The 22,503-nt window shown below is 23.2% G+C and overlaps 9 protein-coding genes across 9 annotated transcripts; 6 read left to right on the forward strand and 3 right to left on the reverse strand.

The window, feature by feature from the left end:
- Positions 1-39: 39 nt before the first annotated feature.
- Positions 40-3,123, reverse strand: PCHAS_1433400 (conserved Plasmodium protein, unknown function; the record flags this gene model as incomplete). The annotated part of the gene is made up of 1 exon (XM_738760.2): positions 40-3,123. One exon carries the CDS (start codon positions 3,121-3,123, stop codon positions 40-42), a length of 3,084 nt encoding a protein of 1,027 aa, XP_743853.2.
- Positions 3,124-4,066: 943 nt separating this feature from the next.
- Positions 4,067-5,110, forward strand: PCHAS_1433500 (radial spoke head protein 9, putative; the record flags this gene model as incomplete). Its single annotated transcript, XM_738761.2, has 1 exon — positions 4,067-5,110. The coding sequence occupies one exon, from the start codon at positions 4,067-4,069 to the stop codon at positions 5,108-5,110; it is 1,044 nt and encodes a 347-aa protein (XP_743854.2).
- A 1,350-nt stretch (positions 5,111-6,460) lies between these two features.
- On the forward strand, positions 6,461-8,239 carry PCHAS_1433600 (serpentine receptor, putative; the record flags this gene model as incomplete). Its single annotated transcript, XM_735108.2, has 1 exon — positions 6,461-8,239. One exon carries the CDS (start codon positions 6,461-6,463, stop codon positions 8,237-8,239), a length of 1,779 nt encoding a protein of 592 aa, XP_740201.2.
- Positions 8,240-9,817: 1,578 nt separating this feature from the next.
- On the forward strand, positions 9,818-11,449 carry PCHAS_1433700 (serine--tRNA ligase, putative; the record flags this gene model as incomplete). Its single annotated transcript, XM_016799688.1, has 1 exon — positions 9,818-11,449. The coding sequence occupies one exon, from the start codon at positions 9,818-9,820 to the stop codon at positions 11,447-11,449; it is 1,632 nt and encodes a 543-aa protein (XP_016654944.1).
- An 876-nt stretch (positions 11,450-12,325) lies between these two features.
- Positions 12,326-13,189, forward strand: PCHAS_1433800 (conserved protein, unknown function; the record flags this gene model as incomplete). The annotated part of the gene is made up of 1 exon (XM_729878.2): positions 12,326-13,189. One exon carries the CDS (start codon positions 12,326-12,328, stop codon positions 13,187-13,189), a length of 864 nt encoding a protein of 287 aa, XP_734971.2.
- Positions 13,190-13,729: 540 nt separating this feature from the next.
- PCHAS_1433900 (glycerol-3-phosphate dehydrogenase [NAD(+)], putative) lies at positions 13,730-15,561 on the forward strand (the record flags this gene model as incomplete). The annotated part of the gene is made up of 5 exons (XM_016799689.1): positions 13,730-13,795; positions 14,084-14,542; positions 14,689-14,820; positions 14,913-15,215; positions 15,397-15,561. 5 exons carry the CDS (start codon positions 13,730-13,732, stop codon positions 15,559-15,561), a joined length of 1,125 nt encoding a protein of 374 aa, XP_016654945.1.
- A 668-nt stretch (positions 15,562-16,229) lies between these two features.
- PCHAS_1434000 (signal recognition particle subunit SRP19, putative) lies at positions 16,230-16,670 on the reverse strand (the record flags this gene model as incomplete). The annotated part of the gene is made up of 1 exon (XM_731331.2): positions 16,230-16,670. One exon carries the CDS (start codon positions 16,668-16,670, stop codon positions 16,230-16,232), a length of 441 nt encoding a protein of 146 aa, XP_736424.2.
- A 1,726-nt stretch (positions 16,671-18,396) lies between these two features.
- PCHAS_1434100 (conserved Plasmodium protein, unknown function) lies at positions 18,397-20,556 on the forward strand (the record flags this gene model as incomplete). Its single annotated transcript, XM_728604.2, has 1 exon — positions 18,397-20,556. The coding sequence occupies one exon, from the start codon at positions 18,397-18,399 to the stop codon at positions 20,554-20,556; it is 2,160 nt and encodes a 719-aa protein (XP_733697.2).
- A 1,065-nt stretch (positions 20,557-21,621) lies between these two features.
- Positions 21,622-22,266, reverse strand: PCHAS_1434200 (male development gene 1, putative; the record flags this gene model as incomplete). The annotated part of the gene is made up of 1 exon (XM_738502.1): positions 21,622-22,266. One exon carries the CDS (start codon positions 22,264-22,266, stop codon positions 21,622-21,624), a length of 645 nt encoding a protein of 214 aa, XP_743595.1.
- Positions 22,267-22,503: the final 237 nt, after the last annotated feature.

Here is a 22,503-nt window from a genome sequence, read left to right on the forward strand (position 1 = left end):
TAATTAAAAAAAATATATACATTCATACCATTCCTACTCTTAGTTATTACTAAAAAAATCACAGGAAAGTAACTTTTCAATTCTGTTAAGAACGTGATTACATTTTCTCTCAAAATGCTGACCTAGAAAAATATCAAATTCCTTTATCTTGTTTTGTATTTCATTTTCTATATACGAAATTTGTAAATCGGTATTATCAAAATTTCTATTCATTGATAATTGAGTAATATAATTATAATTGCTTTTGGGTGATAGCTTATTATTTATATCAATAATATGTCTTGATATATTAGATGCAGTAAGATCAAAATTATTAGAAATATTCCTATCAGTTTGAGAATCATTTATAGATGTAGAAAACTCATTTGCTGAATTAGAATATTTATTAACTTGTTGATTTAGAGAAACCTCTAATTCGCAATTCATATTATGATCATTTTCTGAAAAATTTATATAACTATTTTCTAGTTCATTATCAGATTTATCGCTCACATTAATTCCATTTGTTAAGCTTATTCTAGATATATCCATAAGGCAATTTGGGTCATCATTTGAAATAGAATAGCTTATATGAGAGGGTTCTGTGTTTTGATCATATTCTGTATCCCTATTTTGGATAGTGCTATTCATATTTTTTTGATCATTATAAGAATCGATATTGTTATGACTTATTCTGTTATAATTATTATTTATTTTTTGACTGTTATCATCATTTTGTGTGTCTTGCTCCTTTCCCATATAATAATTCTGGTTATTCTCTGAGCCATCATCTATTATCCATTTTTTGTTTTTAATACTTTTTTGAAATTCACGTAATAAATTTATATCGACATTTTTATCTCTATCATTAACATATGTATTGAACTTTTTATATTCTATAGGAATTTTATTTCTATTAATATTTTCACTTCTATGTAAATATCCTTTTTTATTTTCATAAAAACGTTTTGATTCGATTTCTTTATTTTTATTCATATATTCATTAATTGAATCAGATTGATCATTTTTTTCTTTATCATCATTATTTATTGAAGATTTCAAATCATATTCTGTTAAACTTTCTCTTGAATCTTCTATAGAAAATTGTGATCGTTTCGAATAGCTTTCTCTTCTACTGTCTTCACTCGTATTCATCGTTGTTATCAAATTTTTGCTCATATGCCTTTCGGAATCACCTAAGCCATGCTTTGATTTGATTTGTCTTTCTATATATTTAGAGTTTATTGATGTATTATTTGCTCTGGATATATTATCATCTAATTTTTCGTAAGCATCTTTAGATTTAATTAATAATTCGTCTGCTGATTCTTTAATTCCACTTTTAAATTCTCTATAGCTATTATTTTTCTCCATACCAACCATATTAGAATCTAATATGTTGCTTCGTGAATCCATTATATTTTGGTTAGTTGTTATTTTTCGACTTCTTAATATATCAACAGTATTTCCATAATTTGAATAACTGCCTTTTAATGCTATTTCTTGGTTTTGGTGTAACTTTATAGAATCATTTTTTAAAATATTACTTTTATGATTATTGTATTCTTCTGTATTATTTTTTCGATTTTCAGATACACCTTTATTTATTTGTCCCTTATTATATTGTGTTTCTAATTTATTATTTTGCCCATATGTGTCATTTTTTTTTATTTTATCATCGTTATTTCTAGATTGATGTAGAAGATTATTTGACATTGTTCTGTTTCTTTTATCATTGTAGTATTTTTCTGTTTGTTCTTTTACATAAGGAAATTGAATCGATTGCCTCATTGTACTGTTTGATTCTTCAAATTTCACAGTATTTCTTTCATAATATGAATTCGTTTTTATTTTATGACTAGCTGTTTGCATTATATGGCTATTTGATTCCATCGTTTGGTTCATTGATTGTTCATTATTTATCAAATCAATGGAATCATTTTCATTTTGTATAGAACTATTTTTTAGTCTCACTGAACCCGTCGTATTTTCGAAATATTCCCCATTAAGCTTTCCATAGCTATTCATCGACATATTGGAGTGAGATAAAGAATGATCAGTTTTATTATTGCTACTACCGTGGCTAATATTGCGCATACTTTTTTTTTGAGGCCCTCGATCATTCATGCTATTTATAAACTCACTATTACCTTCTCCATTATTATAATGACGATTAGATTGATCTATCTGCCCACTTCTTTCCCTTTTGTCGCTAACTAATTCTTCATTATAATGCATAGTACCACTTTGACGACTACTATACATTTCATTATTATGCTCCCCACTATAATCAATACTTTGTTCGCTATTATTATAACTGATTTGATTTTTTGATAATATTTGTTTGGTATGTATATCATTTTGTTCCATTATAGGATTATGTGTATTTTTCTCTACCTTTGAAATTGATTGTATGGCACTAGTATTTTTTTTAGTGCCATGATTTTGTTCATAACCGGAATCAAAAAACTGATCAAATGTTTTATATTCCGATTGTATATTTACATTGCTTTTTTGTTCATAACTAATTTTATTAGATTCACTAATATCTGGGTTTTTAATATTATCCGAATTATTATAAACTTCATCCATATTTTTATTAGACACATGATTATCACTATCAAATAATTTTTCTTCCTTTATTTTTCCATTGTCATTTGATAAATTATTTTTTATTTGATTTTCTTTTTCTAAATAAATTTTTTTATATGAATCATTTTCATCATTGTAATTTTTTATACTATTTATAAATGACATGAATTCGTTTTTTACATTTATACTTTTATATTTTAGGGCCCCTGAATTTATATTTTCTGCCTTACTATTGTCTCTGGAAAATACTTGTGCTTTCTCTCCCCCATTTTCCACATTATTATTACTGGGTACATGCTTAATTTCATGCTCATTTTCCATTTCACTTTTATAACTAGAATTTAAAAAAGAGTTTTTACTTTCATCTAATTCATTTTTATAATTTGTATTATTCTCTTTAGACATACCATTTTGATGTCCATTTTCTAATTTATTTCCTTCATTAAAAAATTCATTTATCCTTTGATCATTTTTGTTTGTATTCTTACTATTTGTTATGAAATTAGACCTTTTGTTTTCAGAACTTTCTTTAGTCTTCGTAAAATAATGCATCTTTATTTTGTATCAAAAATTTTCAACATTACTAATCGAAAAAATGCAATCAAAGTGGCGATAAGACAGGTACTTCCCCTACTACCTGAATGTTATTATCCTAAGTATAATATTTGATGGTAAATATAGTATATTCGCATCAATTTTTGAAAATTATGTATAGGTGCATATATCTCTATGTGGTCATATTTATTCCGCTTTTTTCATGAAGTATATTAACCAATGATTGAAAATAAGTACGATAAAATTAGAGTCAAATAAAAAATGAAAGAGATGAAAATAAATAAAATGTACTAACATAATCCACTTAAAAATAATAAAAAACTAATGCACAATAAAGTAATTATATAAATCGCATGGTTATATGCGTTTTTTATGATGTTGTATTAAAAAGCTTTTTCAAAAAACAATGTTTATATTAATAAAAATTTAATAATATCAAATAATCCACTATTTTTAATATTTCATCGTGTCCTCATATTTATAATTTTTTTCTTTGTCGCTCCCTTTTTCTGTCTCACGGGAATAAGCTATTTAATTTCGGTCCTCGTCCTATATAATCATAAATATGCCCGCTTTTATTAATATGTACATAGTTTAATATCTCTACATATCTATGCATATATATATTATATGCATGATCCAATCCATTTTTTTCAAAGCATGCTTATGAAGGGATATTAATAAGATGGACTTTTTAATAAAGCTAATAATTTGAAAAAAAAAAAAAAAAATCGAATTTTATTGTGCTGAAAATTTTCTCTCATCTATTGTTTGTATGTTATATAGGTAAGACACATTTAACTTCTTTTTGGTCTTTTTCTTCACCAAATAAACTTATGTATTGCAAACTTATTTTTGTGTAAAATTTTCATTTTATAATTTAAAAAAAATATATGCATTCACAAATATATCGATATAGACCTTTTGATTAATTACAGAGATGATAAATTTAAAGAATTTAGATTTCCATTTAGGAAATTTAACTGAATCCAACAGATGTTTAAATCATGAAGAAAAATTAGGCGTGACACTTGGAATGACAAACTTAGAAGAAGAAGTAAAGAAAGAAATATTTTTGTGGGGTAAAATTGAAGGTATAGAAAATGACTATTATATAACATACCATTTTAAGGATGATGACTTCTTCCCTAAAAAGGTATTTTATTATTGTAATGATGATTATAAATTTCATGAATTAATAAAAGGTAATGATCATTTGATTGAAAAACTTGAGAGGAAAATGCCATTTACCTTATTCAATGGTATACCCAATAGTTTTTATTCAAAGGGCTCGATATATAAAAAAAAAGAAAATGATAATGATAAATATACTGATGGAACTGAATCCGATGGGGAAAATAGCGAAAGTAAGAAAAGCGAAAACGAAAGTGACGAAGAAAATAATGATGAGAGTGATGGAGAAAGTGGTGAAGGAAGTGAACAAAGTTGGGATGACAAGAGCCCACAAAATGATAAACATGAATATAAAAATAATGAAATAAATAATGATAATAATAATCGAAATAATAAAAACAAAAGTGAAAGACAAAATGATATAACAGAACTTGAAAGACTATCTTATGTCATAAGAAAAATAGACAATGAAACTTTTATCATTCCTCATGATTCTATTAAAATAACAAATAATATGGAAATGAAATTTTCCAATTTTTCAGGGCTAAATATTATTGATGCATTAAAATTAACATCATGGGTTCATTTTAGGTATCCTAAAAACCTAACATCGGATAAAATAAAAAATTACAATACTTTTTTTTTAAATAATTTTTTAGATACTATTAAATCAGATATTCCATCAAATGCATGGAATATTAAAATTAATAAAGAATTAAATAAAATATCCATAATAAATTTTTTGTATCCTGGTTACACATTTTATCATACCCTTAATACACCTTTTTATGCTTCAATTTACATAGGAAATGGCTTGCCGAACCATGACCTACCTTTTTTATTACCATAACTAAAGAGTATCTCTTAAACAATTTTAACACCATTTTCACTAGTGTTCGAAAAAAATAAAATAAAAATAGCTTATCCCTCTTTTGTATTATTACTTTACTAGCCCATTAGACAATTATGATACGCCAAAAAATAATGAAATTTGGCTTTTCAAAAAAAAATGGCATACATCCATATTGTGTAATACCTTAACAAACTTCATATCATCATAAAAAACTGAGAACCATTTTTGGTAGCAAGCACCAAAATGACGGTTTTATCATTAAGCTTGTCTTTCAATTTTCGATGTGTTGTTTGCTACTATTTCATTTTTATTTTTTGCTATTGTAATTTCTTCATACAAAAGTGTATTGCCGGAAAATTGTATAATTATTTTCGTATCATTTAAATAAAAACCAAATAATATATATTTTTTATTGTGTGCAAAATTTAATATATAAATACGCATATTCTCACTTTTTAAGTTAATTATGCTGTTATGACTAAAAATTTACATTTTTAACTGTATTTATATTATTATGGTGTATATAAGAATTATATATTTTCCGACTTAAGCTAAATTCCATTTTATCGAAAAAAAATATTCATAAATATATATATAAATATATCATTATGATTATTCCATGGAATTTTAATAATTAAAAAGTAAGCAAATAATTATGGTTGAAAAAAAAAGAATAATATGCATACAAGTATTTTCCATAATAATTAACAGTGGAAAAGTTGATTTAAATTAAATAGCTTTTTTTAATGTTTAAAAATGGAATGAAGAAAAAAAGTTAGCATAACAAATTGTCCGTCAAAAATAGCGCGCATTATGAGAAATAAAAATTTAAGTACAAATTTATCCAATATGCCAATATGAAATAAGTTAATTTATATTGTTATCCAAACGTTTTTATATTTTTATACACTCACAATATTATAATTTAACTATTTTTATATCACCATTTTTAATATCAGAAAACCTCCAAAAAAGAAGATATAAAAAAACAAATAAATTAATCAAATGATTGAATTAATGATATTAAGAGAAATATAAAAATAAATAAATTAACCAAATGATTGAATTAATTTAACTAAAATATTAACAGCCTTTAGCCAATTTTTCATTTTATTAAATAGATATAATTTTTTTTTAATTACTAAGAATTTATTTGTACTATGTATATATGTATCAGTTTCAGCATATAGCTTCATAATAGTTATAATATAATATACTATTATAGGTGTGTATAAAAAAGGAAACACCGCATGAAAAATATACACAGGCGTGATATATATAATTGAGGCAATATAACTATTTTTTATTTTTCTTCCCTTCTTCTTCCTCCAAATTATAATCAATAGAATGGGGATATGGAAGGCCAATCCGAAAAATAAAAACTTATTATACCTTCTCTTCTTGTATATATTTTTTATAAGTTTTACAAATTGTCAATTAATAAAACTCGATGGGCAAAAAATCAATACAAATTATATACTTTATGTTTTGAAGGGTTTATATATATATGGAAAAAATGACGCGCCATATATTTTGTTAGGAGAGAAAAAAGATATGAACAATGCCGGACCCCATGCTATATTTGAAAATGTAGGTATAAGTACAAATGAAATAAAAAATACAAAATATTTTTCATTTGGCATGAAACATGATTCTCATCATGATGATAATATCAACGAAAAACATAACGAAGATGGGGAAGCAGAGAAGGCAAAAAATCATAATCACAATTCTTATGATGATGAAGATGATGAGAGTGACGAAAATAATAAAAAAAAAGGATTTAAACTAAATTTATATAAAGATAATCCATATGTTCAAAGAAAAACAGAACACTCAGAAACGAAGAGTTGGAATTCAAATGATAATACATCGGATTTATTTTTAGAAATAATAATTATGAAAGAAACTGATTTTAATAAATTATATCTACCCAAAGACACCAATATGTGTTGTTATACTAAGATGACTGGATTTGATAATAGTGATAAATACACATGTCCAGGAAAAGGATATTTAAAAAGATATTTAGATGAATCCGAAATGCATTCATTAAAAGTACCCATTTATTTTATAAATGATAGAATAGAAGATAATGATACTTCATCAGGAAATGAAGTAAACCATAATAAATTTCTAGAACTAATAAAAAATGAACATGTATTTAATATAGACAAAACAGATATATATACTGTATTTATATCAAATTGTGGAGATAGTAAAATTTATGAATTAGAATTACATGGAAATATACATATATTGAATAAATATGGTTATTTACCAGGAGATAAAATAACAAAGCTAAATTTATATGTTTCCCTTATGATTATATATTTGTTATATTCAATAATATGGTCCTATTCATTATTTAAAAATAAAACAAATGTTATAAAAATTCAAGTATGGATATCAGTATGTATGCTTTTATATTTAATAGAAAATATATTTTTATATTTATATTTTATGACATACAATGTTCAGGCGAAAATAAATAATAATTACCTATTTATGGCAGTTTTTTTCAGTGTCTTAAAAAATGTTTGCTCATATTTATTAATATTATTAGGGTCATTAGGTTGGGGGCTAGTTATACCAACATTAGATAAAAAAACATTTATTAAAATAAAAGTCTTATTTATTTTTTTTATCATATTTGATTTTATAAAACAGTTATTAGATGCCCATTTAGCAGAAGAACATGTAAATACGGTATATTTCTTATGCTGTATTTTGCCTATGTCTATAATATACTCCATTATATATATGTGGGTATTTATATCATCAAGCAAAATTATTATACAATTAAATGAAGATAAACAATATGAAAAATTAAATATGTTCAAAAACTTTTTTAATGTTTTAATACTTGCACTTATATTCTCAATTATTTCTTTAATTATTGATTTATTTGTAATGATGTTTCCAAACGAACAATTATGGAATTTAAAATGCTATATAAGTGAAGGTGTTAATAGTTGCTTATTTTTAACTGTCTTGACAGCCATGTGTGTTTTATTTAAACCCTCAGAGAGACTTAAGAGAATTTCTCATTTCACAGAAATCGGCGATATGGATGAAATGGATGATTTCTCTCATTTTAAAAATTCAATTGAAGATGTTCCATAAGTAATATAATAATTTACATAATCACATATATTTTTTTGTGTATACTTTCTAAGTAGATATACACAATTGAAGGTCGTCATTGTTGAAATACCGTATCTACATTCATCCATAAAAATAGGTAGAAATTATATATTTTCATGGAAGCCTTAAGCCTGTATATATAGGCGTATCCTTTTTAATGTCCTAGCAATCAAATGCATATATAGACAAGCATATAGCGAAATAAAGCATTGGCCTTGATTGCAATTTAGTTATCCAAAGAAACCTATTAATTATATATATAGCCACTCATGAATAAAGGAACTGTAAGAAGGGGATCTTACATTTCTTATTTTGCTTCTATCATTTTGCAATTTAATTATTTTTATGATATTTTTAATATATAATTTTATAATTTCAGCATATTTCATCTTTTTCTTTTTTTGTTTTCTTTTCCTTTTTATGTGTAATTATTAATTTGTTTGGATAATAAAATAAATGAAAACTTTTTATATAACTATATGCATATATTTAATTTGTTATATATTTATTTTAAGTTCATTCGTAAATAGGTATCTCATACCTAGCCAAATATATGTAAAGTCATTAAGAGAAATATCATATATATGTCTTCATTTTGTACTTACATCAAATTAATGGTAAGGTAGTGAAAGACTGTAAATATGAACATTAACTTTTTAATAAATATAAATACATTCTTATAATATATAATACAAAATTTCCACTCTATACTACATAAAATTGATATATCAAACATGCATATATCTTCTTTGTAATTGTATCATCATTAATTGATGAATATCCAATGGTTTTAAATTTTCAAAATGTTAAATTTTTCAATAACAGAATGGAAATTATTATGTTGTCATACGTAGGCATATAAATTAAATCATTTTTAAGTGTGTGCATTTTAATATATTTTTTTTACTCTCTAAAATAAATTACTTAATCCGATATAAGAATATTTTTTTTGGGAATATGTTGTAAATGATCATTTGTAAATTTTATCCTTATTAAATATAAACTATTATTCTTTATTTATTTTTTTCTCTTCTATCATTATATAAATCTTTGTATATATTCTATATAGCTTATTAAATTAATTTTTATTTTCTTTCAATTTTATCAGTATATGTTTTAACTATTATTCCCAATGCCCATAATATCGTAGAAACGTCACCTATGTTTTATGTATATATTTTCTTCATCTATTTATGCTCGATAAATCGCGATATTTATGATGAACAAATGAAAATGAAATGGATATTCCTTTAATAACTTAAAAAAATATGCCAAATAATACATAATAATAATTAATTCAAGTTTGTAGTATTATATATATATTAAATATGCAATTTTAATCTTATAAAAAAATAAAAAACTATTTGGTTATATATCCTATTAACATCCATACTACTACAATGTAAACATGCGATAAACAATTTTCTGTAATAACACTTTGCAATTGTCTATACATAAATATAAATGAATATATATTAAGGGGGTATTATACATAAATTTTATAAAGGGAAGAATTCTCATCGAGTAAAAATATAAAATCGAACTTAATAATGTATTATGCATAAAATATTATTATCAATATTGTTAGCATTATGCATTTATTTTGTATTAGGGAAATGCATCAAACATCCCAATATAAAGCTATTTATTAATACAACACCCTATAGTCACAAATCGAACGATTTTAACTTAATAAAAGAAAAAAAGCGAGAGAATAAAAAATGGAATAACCTTATTAACACAAATGGGAACTCTTATAATAAAAAGGATAGAGATATAAAATTAAATACACCAAATAAAGATGAATGTAAGGACCATGATAAAGTTGGATTGAGTTTAAAATTTTTGAAAGAAAATGAACAGAAGGTTATAGAAAATTTAAAAATAAGAGGGATGGAAAAAAAAGTAGACGATATAAATGTGATGAAAAATTTAATTCATGAAAAAAATCAACTTGAAATAGTAAGAAATAATCTGAGAAATAAACGAAAAATATTATCAGATAAAGTCAAAGATTTAATGCTAAAAAACAAAGATGGATGTGTAAATGAAGAAAATATCAATATAATAAAAAATGAAATTAGTAATATTAATGAAAACATAAATTTAAATGAAACTAAAATGTTTGAACTTAAAAATAAAATTGATGAACACTTTAATAAGCTACCAAATATTCTATTAAATAAAGTTCCAGAAGGAATAAATTCAAAAAGTAATAAAATTGTTAAAACATATAAAATAAAAAATGTAAGTATGTGGGATAGTAGTGATGGTAATTTTTTAGATCCTCATGAAAATATCATAAAAAAATATGATAATAATAATGATAATATATTTAAAAATATATCTAATAAGATAGGCTTTGGTTATAATATACTTGTAAATAATATAGCCAAATTAGAAAGAGCATTAATAGATTTTATGATAAATGTGCATACTAATAAATTTAATTATACATATGTAAAGACACCTACAATTATAAGTAGATCTGCTTTAACAAACACTGGGCAATTACCAAAATTTGAAAACGATTTATTTAAAATTAATCAAGATTATAAAATTTTAAATGAAGAAGCTTTTCTAATTCCAACAAGTGAAGTATCTTTATTAAACTTATTTAAAAATTCATTAATAGACCATGAGCATTTACCTATTAAATTAGTTAGTCATTCACCTTGCTTTAGAATAGAAAAAAATTATACTTATGGCAAAACTTCGAAAGGTTTATTACGTGAACATATTTTTGAAAAAGTAGAATTAATATCTATAACTGATAAAATAACATCCTTTTTACACTATAAAAATTTAATTAAACATTGTGAATGTATATTAAAAAAATTAAAAATACCATATAGAGTTGTTTTATTAAATTCTGTTGAAACCCCATTCTCAGCTTCAATATGCTATGATATAGAAGCCTGGTTACCAAGCCAAAAAAGATTTCTTGAAGTATCTTCATGCTCTAATTGTTTAGATTTTCAGGCAAGAAAATTAAATTTAAAGTTTAAAAAAAATGATAAAAGCCTATTTTGCCATACTATTAATGGATCGGGGTTGGCAGTAGGAAGAGTCTTAGCTATAATATTAGAACAATACCAAATAAAGAGAAGTTCAAAAAATGATAAAATACGTTTAGCTGTGCCTAAAGTGTTACAAAAATATATGAAAGCGTCCATAATTGATTTATAGAATAGCAGAAGAAATAAAATAATAAATAATAGCCACAATTAAAGTAGCTAATTTGTACATATTTTAAAAATAACGATCTCAATGACAATAATAAAATGCACATTAAACACACAAGTGTTGTGCGTATATATATTTTTTTCCATGATTAATACATTCAATTTTGTATTCTTTATATTATCGTTTTTTTTCTTTCTTTTTTTTGATTTACTAATTTGTTTTTTTCAATAACATTTTTTAAATAATTTCTTAACACATAAACTAAAAAAAATAAATAAAAATTATTTACACAATCTTTTTTAGCATAACATTAATCATTTTTTAAGAGCGTTGCAATATTTTTTTAAATTTGCCATGCATTATTATTACGGTATAATACATATTGATAATATTGATAGTATTGATAATATTATAGTATAAAATGATAAATAGGATTATTTTGATAAAATATATAATTTTCTATATTCTCTTTTTATACTCCAAATTGGCATGTTAAGCCATTTGCTTAATCCTTTATGAGTGTGATTAATTTTATATATGTATTCCCCTGTGTTATGCAAGGTATATATTGTATGTATATAATAAGATATTTTACTTAATTTTTTTACTTTATTATTTTCCCTTCTGATTTCTCATAAAATATATGCACATATTAATATTCATAGAATTATAAACAATGAAATATTAATTAATTCAAAATATCTTAACATTTTTAGGCGCTTCAAAAAACACAACGGAATATAAAATTTATAGCTAAGCATGTAATACATAAATTGATTTATACACACTTATGCGGGATTGAATATATTCATATTCTAGTTTCTTTGTTTTATTTTTGCTTTTTTTGGTATACAAATGATATTATAGCATTATGACAAGATGATCAAGTTAGCTCGAAACAAGTCCCTACAACTAGGGGTAGCACAATATAATAAAGGGTATAAAATATATGATACAAGTTACAAGCATTTTTATAATGCGAAAAGAATGTTTTCAAATAAAGAACTCCAGAATTATAAACAAAAAAAAGGAAACAGTAAAAATACAAATATCAAATTTCCATTAAACCCAAAGGAAGAAGACATTCGAGATATATATTTTAATAATAAAATAATCGAAAAAAAATATGCCGATATAAAAATAAAAGATAGTCATAATAAAACATTATTCGAATATTTGCCAATTGAGGGAAGGACAAATAAAGTACCAATCCATTTTAAAATAATTCATTCGGTTTTTTTACTTACTTTATCAAGTGGAGTATTATTAATTCATATATTACCAGAATTGGGTATAGAAAATTATATAAGAGATATATTTACATTTGAAATTTATAATTGCTCATGTTTTTTAGTATTAAATGGAGGGTTTAATTCATTATTACAATTAATTCAATATGGAATACCTCCTAATAGAAAACATAAAGGTTTATATAATAGTTTACGTTTTATATCAGCTTTAATTCCATTATTTTTTGGACTATTATCAGCTTCTTTATGTGAAAATTTTCCAAAAGATAGTGTGTTTTTATTAATTTTATCTTATTCCACTCTATTATTAAATTATTATTTCTTACATATAAAATGTTTGATACCTGCATGGTTATATAAACAATATAAATATATTATCTCAGTTGTAATGCTTAACTTGTTTTTATTGATAATAAGTGAAGCACAATTATACAGAGGGAGAGGAATTTCAATAAACGTCGATAAGTCTGACGATATACTCCCATTTTCATAACTTCCTAAAATTATACAACTGTAATAAACAGATAAAAATTGTTTATATTTGAAAAATAAAAAGTATTATAAGGATGGAACCCCCAAAAAAATTGTTATTAAATATTTAAAAGAAAATAAAAACGTAAATAAACCCAAATATACATGCAGTGTGTATGTATTTTTACAATGTGCTTAAAATGATTAAATTATTAATAAAATTCCAATACACAAACTGTATATAAAATCATTAAAAAAAATTAAAGGGAAAATTATTATTTATATTGTCATTCTGGTGAGTAGTGATAACAAATTTATTTCAAAAGATTTTTTAATGCCCCATTATTTTACTTCATACTATTTTTTTTTTTTTTTAATTTTAAATAAAATAACTTTGAAAAAAAACACTCAAATAAATAAAAAAATAGAACACCATGAATATATTATAAGCAAGTATAATTACATATAATACAATATTAAAGAAAATGTTTAAGTATTACCAATTTTTTTGAAAAAATATTTATAATAAAAAAAATATATACTAATTTTATATAAAACATTTATGGGTGTTGCAAAAAAAATGATGCATCGTAGTATTTTTGATAAACTAAAAGAAGGCCCTCTCAAGGTAAGATTACACAAAATTGTACGAATAAGTATATTCATTGAGTTACATAATGAGATAATAAAACTATAGTTTTGTGGTGTTATTCTTTCTCTCGGATAATATGTATCAGTTGGAGGTGATTTGCTATTGCATATCACCTAAAATGTATTATGCATAATATATAAATAGATACATATAATATTTCCCATTAAAATGAGGAGAGTGTAACATTATGTATGCGTGAAACCCTACTTGGTCATACTTCAGCATATACATATTTCTATACTTTTTTGGCTTCTGTACATGTAGATATCAATACTTGGATGTGGAAACTGGGCTAGCGCTATATGCAAAATTGTTGGGGCTAATGCAAAAAATAATTATATTCTTGATAATGAAGTAAAAATGTGGTGTAGAGATGAAAAGATAAATAATGAAAGCCTAGTAGAAATTATGAATAGAACACATGAAAATATAAAATATTTAAAAGGAATACCATTACCACATAATGTTGTTGCAAATTCAGATTTATCTTATGTTATAAATAATTCTGATTTATTAATATTTACTATTCCATCACAATATTTAGAAGGACTATTAAGTTCAATAAAAGAAGACAAATCAATTAAAATAGCCAAACATGTAAAAGCAATATCACTTACTAAAGGATTTATATACAAAAATGATCAAATATCCCTTTGTTCAAATTTAATTTCTAAAGCTTTAGATATTCCATGTTGTGCCTTATCGGGTGCCAATATAGCTATGGTTAGTATAAGCATTATAATAATAGGAAAAATATACTTTTACTTATGTTCATGTATATTTTTTGTAAAAGATAAGTGATGAATAAATTTAACCAATACACGCATTAAAAAATTGGTATTTCATTTTGCATATATAATCTTTTGTAGGATATTGCTTTGGAACGATTTTCTGAAGCTACAATAGGAGGGAAAGATAAAGACGGATTATTAATTTGGCAAAGAGTATTTGATATTCCTTATTTCAAAATTAACTGTGTTAACGGAAGTGTCGAAGTTGAAGTAAGACGAAAAAATTGTAATAAGAAAATGAGTGTGTGAATACATATATATATGCATACATCCTCTCTCTTTCTTTCCTTGTGAACGTACAGTTATTTGGAGCCATAAAAAATGTTATAGTAATGGCTGCAGGGTTTTGTGACGGATTAGAAACTTGTACAAATTCTAAAGCTGCAATTATCAGAATCGGAATTAACGAAACTATTTTATTTGGAAAAACATTTTTTGAAAATTTTAACGAAAATGTAATTTTTGAAAGTTGTGGATTTGCAGATATTATAACATCTTTCTTAGCAGGACGAAATGCAAGATGTGCTGCTGAATTTGTAAAATGTCATCCAAAAAAATCATGGGAGCAATTGGAAATTGAACTATTGAATGGTCAAAAGTTACAGGTTATTATTTTTTTGCATAAAAAATGTTAATATATGTGATTCTAGTGCATTCTCTTTAAATAAGAGGGACTTGTAGACAATTTAAAATGATACTTATGTATTTCATTTTAAGAATTGTGAAACTACTTCAAATATGTATGCATCAATTTATTTATTTTTTTCTCATTACTTTATCATACAGGGAATTGTCACCTTAAAATATGCCTATGATATGATTAAGAAGAACGACTTAACCGCGAAATTCCCACTCCTTACTATTCTTTATCAAATTTCTTTTGAAAATAAAGATCCATCAGAATTAATAAAAGCATTTATGACGACTACAATTTCACCAATAAACTGTTAAAATGCATGTATAACTACACGCATATATAATAGACCAATATTCCTATTTACCGAATATACATAAAGATACCTTTATTGCATATAACTATATTCTATAACTTTTTTCATAATTATAGACACGTCATTTTATTAAGCATATCTAATATATTTTTTATAATATATAATTATTTACAATTTTTATTTTATTACTTTTTCCTGGGTTTTATTTTATATATTTTTATTATTTGTTTTGTCGACTTGGGTGAGTATAGTAACTAAAATAATATTATTCAAATAAAAAATTTTCTTAATGCAAAAAAAAAATATAAATACATTTTTTATATATGTATTTTTATTGTCATAAAAAAATGGGAAAATCATGTAAGTAAAAAATAGTGATATATTTTTAATAAATGAAAAGCAACATATACAAAAATAAATAAATGTTTACAGATACAAATGAGGACAATATTATGAAATACAGCAAAATAACAAATTTATTTATGCAGTATTATAATTTAATCATTAACTTATATTGGCCTATATATCCTCGGAAAATCATTACGCAATGATTATACACACATGTGTATGCATAGATCCAAATATTTACCTTCCTTTAAAATATATAATAATAATCATAATACTAGTTTGAAGTATTATTATAATTTGGGATGATAGTATTAAATTTTACTATGCCTCTCTTATACTCTTTTTTTTTTTTTTTTTTTCCTTGTCTTTTTCTTTTTTCTTTTTTGTTAAGGTATTTTGATTAATGGAAGGATTACAATCTATATTTGCTTTTATTGTTTGTAATTTAGAACCAATTTGTCTCATCAAAGCAAATTTATTTGTCTTTCCATTTTCTATAGTGGGCATTTTAATTCGTACTCTTCCTTCTACTAGCCAATCTCTAGGATAACATTTATTTTGTTCTATAACACATGGAATATTTAATTCTTTGCATGCTAATGATATTTCATGAACTGATGGGTCTGGCACACAAAAATTTATATTTATTTTTCTTCCTTCTTTTATTTTTTTTTTTTTATTTAAATAATTAGGATATATTATATTCCATCGTGATATATCATTGTTGTCATCGTTTAAATATACAGACTCTATTCTGTTCATTTTTTTTTTTTTATAACTTAAGATATTTTGTATATGTAACTAATATGCATGCATATAGTTTTCTATGCATATAAAAAATGACCTCTTATAATTCTGCATAAAATGCATAAATATTTTTTCTAATAACTTATATATATATTATTTCAAACTTATATCATACATACATTGGGAGAGTAACACATCTTATTGTTATGAACTCCGGCACATAACCATTATGAATATGAAAAAAATTTTCCAAGAATTTTTTTTTAAATTTAACGTGATATTCTCTTCAAATTCAAAAACATGACATATGAAAAAAATTAAAAATAAAAGTATATTATAGAAAAAATAAATTTGCTTACCATTAAATATAAATTATATTTAGGATTATGGAGGTATAACAAAAAATGTACACTTCGTGTAATTATAATATTGATATTTATTTGTTTATAATTTATTCATTGGAACAAATAAAGAAACTTTACAGACAATACAATTTATGCGATTTTTTCTTTTCATAATCCCATAAACAGTTTCTAATTGTTATTTATACATATCCTCATATGCATGCTAAGTAGTTAAATTTTCGTGGGCTTTATAATTTCCCTTAACTTTGTAAATATATTATATTATTTTATATATATAAAAATAAAAAAATAAAAAAAAACGAAAAACTACATTTTTTTAACTTAAAACTTTTCTATTACGTGCTTACGTATGTATATATTTTTTTTTACTGCATATGCGCAAAATATACTTACATACGCTTCAAAAATATTTTAAATAGCTAAATTAAAAAGTTATAAAAAAAAAAATAAAAAACTGCTAATAATAAAAAAAATATAGAGAAAAATATATGTTATTTTTTAAGCGCTAAAAGTATTAAAGAATAAAGAAATGAGAACTAATTAAAATATAAAGATAAGTTTCAAAAATATGTAGAAGTTTAGTTTTCTAAATTGTGAATACAACTTTTCTTAAATAATTTGAGGGTTTGCTTGTATTATTGCAAATTCGAAGGCCAGTTTACACATCTTTAAAAATTATAGTAATTATAATAATATAGAAACAAGATATATAATTAGAAAATCTAAAAGTATGTATATATGATATATACTATTTGCATGAATTAAAGTATCACCATTCAAAAGTAATAAATATATTGATATTAAAATTTTTTTTAATTAATTATTTATTTTTTTTTTAATCCAATGCTTTAACCATTAAATATAGATACGAATAGTGTCATTATTCAAATATCTAAGATCTATATATTTTATATATAATGTGCCTATTTTCCAAAAATTTAAAATACATACATATATGTGTAATGTATATATTTATTTTTTGAGTGCTGCTACTTTATCAAAAATCTATATTAGCTAACATGATTTAAATAGTTATATAGTGACTAAAATTATTACTTGTATATTTGAAATTGCTTAAATAAATTAATACTATTTTGAAGAGTGAAAATTTAAATAAAATTAAAGCATCTTCATTCAGGATACATGTATACAAAATATAGAAGAACATATTTCAGTTATTTTAGCACAAGCAACACAATGTCATTGAATATCAAGTTAACAAGACATGGAAGTAAAATCATATATTAAAATAAAAAAAAATATGTATAATAATATATTATTTTCTCATCAAATTCTCTATAATGAATATATTTCATACTATAATCATTATAAAAAAATAAGCATATAATTATAGATATAGAGAATGCTATATATGTATGCATATTAATAAAATGATCAAGAAGTGCGCCATATTTTTCATATTATCCATAGTTAGTATAATTATAGTACTATATGAGAGAGGAAAATATAGACATGGCGCTTTAAATTATAATTTTCCAAACAACGATAATGGAAGTAATAGTAATTATCAAAATGGCAACTATGGCAATGATACTGATGAAAATATGATAGACTATAATAAAATAGATAGCGAATTATCATGTTCTATTCCGGGTAAAACATGCGAAGTTAAATTAGGAATTATACGTACTGGAGATATGTATGATTACAATGATGATATAAATAAAAATGAAACACGGTTTGATGCAATTAAAAACAGATTTACAAATATGTTTCAATATTTTTTATATGAAATAAATTACAGTAATATAATATATAATAATAAAGGGGGAGATGGTATTTCATTGTTTATTGAATTTTTTGAAAATTCGAAAATGTTTATATCAGTATTTGGTAAATCAGGTTATCGTATATTATATGCCTATGGAATAACATTAATATCTTTACTAAAAATTTTATTTTTATGGTTTATAATTCTTGAACCATATTTAAAATGGGCATACTTTAAATCAAAAGCATATTATTTATCCTTAGATGCAACAACAAAAAAATATATAATAGGTGTAGCATTATCTTTTATGCTATTTTTATATCTTATATATGCAGGAGTTATAAAATATACATTAAACAAAATTACAAAATTTTATAAATATTTGTTAAAAAAATTATTCAAGTTAAATAACTTTTTGTTCCGCATATTTCCATATATTATAAGTATACTACTATATTTAATATTAATAAAAACAATACAGCTCAAGTATATTCACTTTTTTATTTATTCAATATTTTTCCCCTTACCATCATTATATTCGATTATTATTATTGGAAAATATGTATATTTACCCCATATAAATAAATGTTTTATAGATTCTATATCTGAAAAATGTATTATAGAAAGTGATGAAAATGCAAACAAATCGAATATGCTAAAAGATAGTGAATCAACAGAAAACATTCTTGTGAAATCAGAAAAAAATAATCCAGGATTACATTATAGAAAGGGAGAGAACAAAATGGGAAATGAAACCTCTGATAGCCATCAAGTTGATGATAATAAACCTATGATAACAAATGAGGCAGAAAATGATAATCAAAAGGATGAAAAAAAGAAAAACGAAAAAACATTTTTTCCTTTTAGTTTTGAAAATTTCAAGTTAGGTTTAAAAAAAAAGAAAATGGATTCATTACAAAGTGCAAGCACTGAAAGTCTATCAAGCTGCTTAGTAAATCAATCAGAAAATCGTAAATTTTCAGATTCCTCTCAAGATATTGATAATAAAGATAAAATGTATTATGATGTTTTAATTTTATTAGAATATTGGCTATTTATTAATATTTTGAAATTTTTAAGCTATTTCTTTTTTTTCAAAAGATTTAATAAAGGATCACATATCTTTGAATATTTTGTCTTACTTACAATATGTATTAATGTTAGCGAAAAAATGCATGAATTCGTATTTTTAAAAAGTTACAAATCATCTATATTAGTTCGAGCATTGAAAAATACTATAATTAGTGTCTTGGATGTAATTTTATATTCCTTATTTAATGTTAGACTAAATAGTGAAAGCGATCAAAACAAGAAAAGTAGTAATGATATGGGATATGTTGAAAGAAGTAATATAATAATGAAAGTAGTAAACATTGTAAAAGATAAATTAAAATTAAATGAATCAGTAAGCTTTGGTATTACTTGTGTCAAATCTATTATTAAAGAAAATGTTGCAGAAAATATTAAATTACCAATTTATATTAAAATTATGGTTAATATAATAATTTATATGCCTCAATTAATATTATTAATTTTCCCATCATTTATTCTTAAAATATATTTTTTATATTTCTTTTTAATTTTCCCAATATTTGGATCTCTTAAATGCTTAGAAGACAAAAAAAATATTCATAATAAAATATATTTTATATGCTATTTTTTCTTTTATAATATTGCTACAATTACAGTAAATCATGCAGTTTTCAAAAGATTACCTTTTTATAATTTATACAAAATTTTAATTACTATTTCAGTTCAAAGTATTCTTAAATATATTTTTAATATTCTTAAAATGAAGGAATGAGCCATTTTTTTTTTTCAAGACTTGTAGACAAATGGATATCTTTCCATTCTATTCGCTTTTTTATTTTTTATATCCTATTTTGTTATTTTATTTATTCTATTTTTTTGTTACATTGGGATGTTATTTATCCCAATTATATATTTGTACAAAATTAAATAAAATTTACACTAAAATTAAAATAATATTTATATTATATCATCATTTATTTGTTAATTTTTTTTATAAACTAATACCATGGGGAATTATAAAAAAATAATCCATCATGTGTCTATGTGTCCTCACTATACAAGTGATACTTTATAATTTTCTTCATAGTTAAAAAAAATGACACCTTTCAAAAATGTAATAACTAAATACAATATCATAATACCTTTAATTAAAAATAATCCTTACTATTTAAAGTAACATATACTTATAACCTAGTACACCAGTGGTGATTTTAATTTTTTTAGTTCATAACATTTACACCATTCGCATATTAATAGTGTGCACTTTTTCCATAAGTGAAAAAAACGATTGTATAAGCTACTATATTTGTTAAATTTCTCTCAGTTATTTTTTACATTTGTTGTGTTTCGAATAGGTCTATATGTGTAGATATTTTATGTGGATTTTCGTGCACAAGCTTATGCAAAAATGCATATATAAATAGTAGGGAAAAAATATGGATATGCATATTAAAGAATTTTGATCTACTGAATATGGAAAGAATAATTGATGCGCCATACATACGTAAAATATAATGAATGTAAAAATAATAAAACAATATATGCTCATAAAGACGACCACGAAATTTGTAAAAAAAATTATTTTTCTAAATTAACTATGATAATATAAATGGCATTTATAAAATAAATGAAAGAAAAAAAACAATTCATATTTTTATAACTATTATAAAGAATTTCTTATTACAAATTTTTTTTCTATACTTTTTAATCATACTTATAAAGTTTAGTTCAACAACAAAAAATGTCCTTGACCACTTGGAATATGCATATACACATATGTATGCGCATATATTGGCGCAAATACACGAACATGTTTAATTATTATTCCAATTTAATTTTAATGATGTGGATTTATTTCCTGATCATAGTGTTCCAAATTTTCAATTTGCTTAACTTCATATTCATCAGTTAAATCATCTGCAAAATGATCAATTTCTTGCTCAGGGTCTTCATCGTCAATAATTTCGTTGTTAAATCTAAAACTGCTTGTACCTTCGTTACTTAATTTACTTTCGGGTTTGTCAGATCCTTTATTTTCTATAATAGGTTTAAGAGCATTTTCTAAGTTTTTATCTAATAAGTCTGCTGCTTTTAAACCTACATATTCAGAAATGTCCTTTACATAAATCTTCAATTTTTTTATATCATCATCATTTATCTCATCTTCATCATGGTCTTCTTTTATATAATTGCTTACGGTATTTTGTATTTTTGTAGCTAATTCAGAAGCTAGATCATCTTTAATATCATCTAAGTCTTTATTTTTCACATAGCCATTTTTTATGAGATCCATAAAATTATATCCAGTCTCACTCCATTTTGTATTTAATTTTCCATTTTGAGCGTTCAAATTTGCCTTGTTTTCACTTCCATTATTTGATGACCCTTTTATATTCATGCACTCGTATTGAGCATTTTGGGAGCTCAACAAAAATAATAATAGACACCCTATAGCTGATGTTGGAATATTAATACGCTTCATTGTGTGTAGTATATACTTGATTTTTTACTAATTATTATAATGTAAATATTTTAATCTTAATAAATATATATTTTCTTGCCGATTATGTATCTTATTTTGTTTATTTTAATTTTTAAAATTTTATATATTAAACGATAATCCTAATGAAAATAATTGACTCATAAATATGTAAAACATAAAAAATATTTTTATATCATTAAATTATATACCACTAAATACGATTTTAAAAAAGCTGCT

Source organism: Plasmodium chabaudi, assembly GCF_900002335.3.
Source record: "Plasmodium chabaudi chabaudi strain AS genome assembly, chromosome: 14".
NCBI classification, from domain to species: Eukaryota; Apicomplexa; class Aconoidasida; order Haemosporida; family Plasmodiidae; genus Plasmodium; species Plasmodium chabaudi.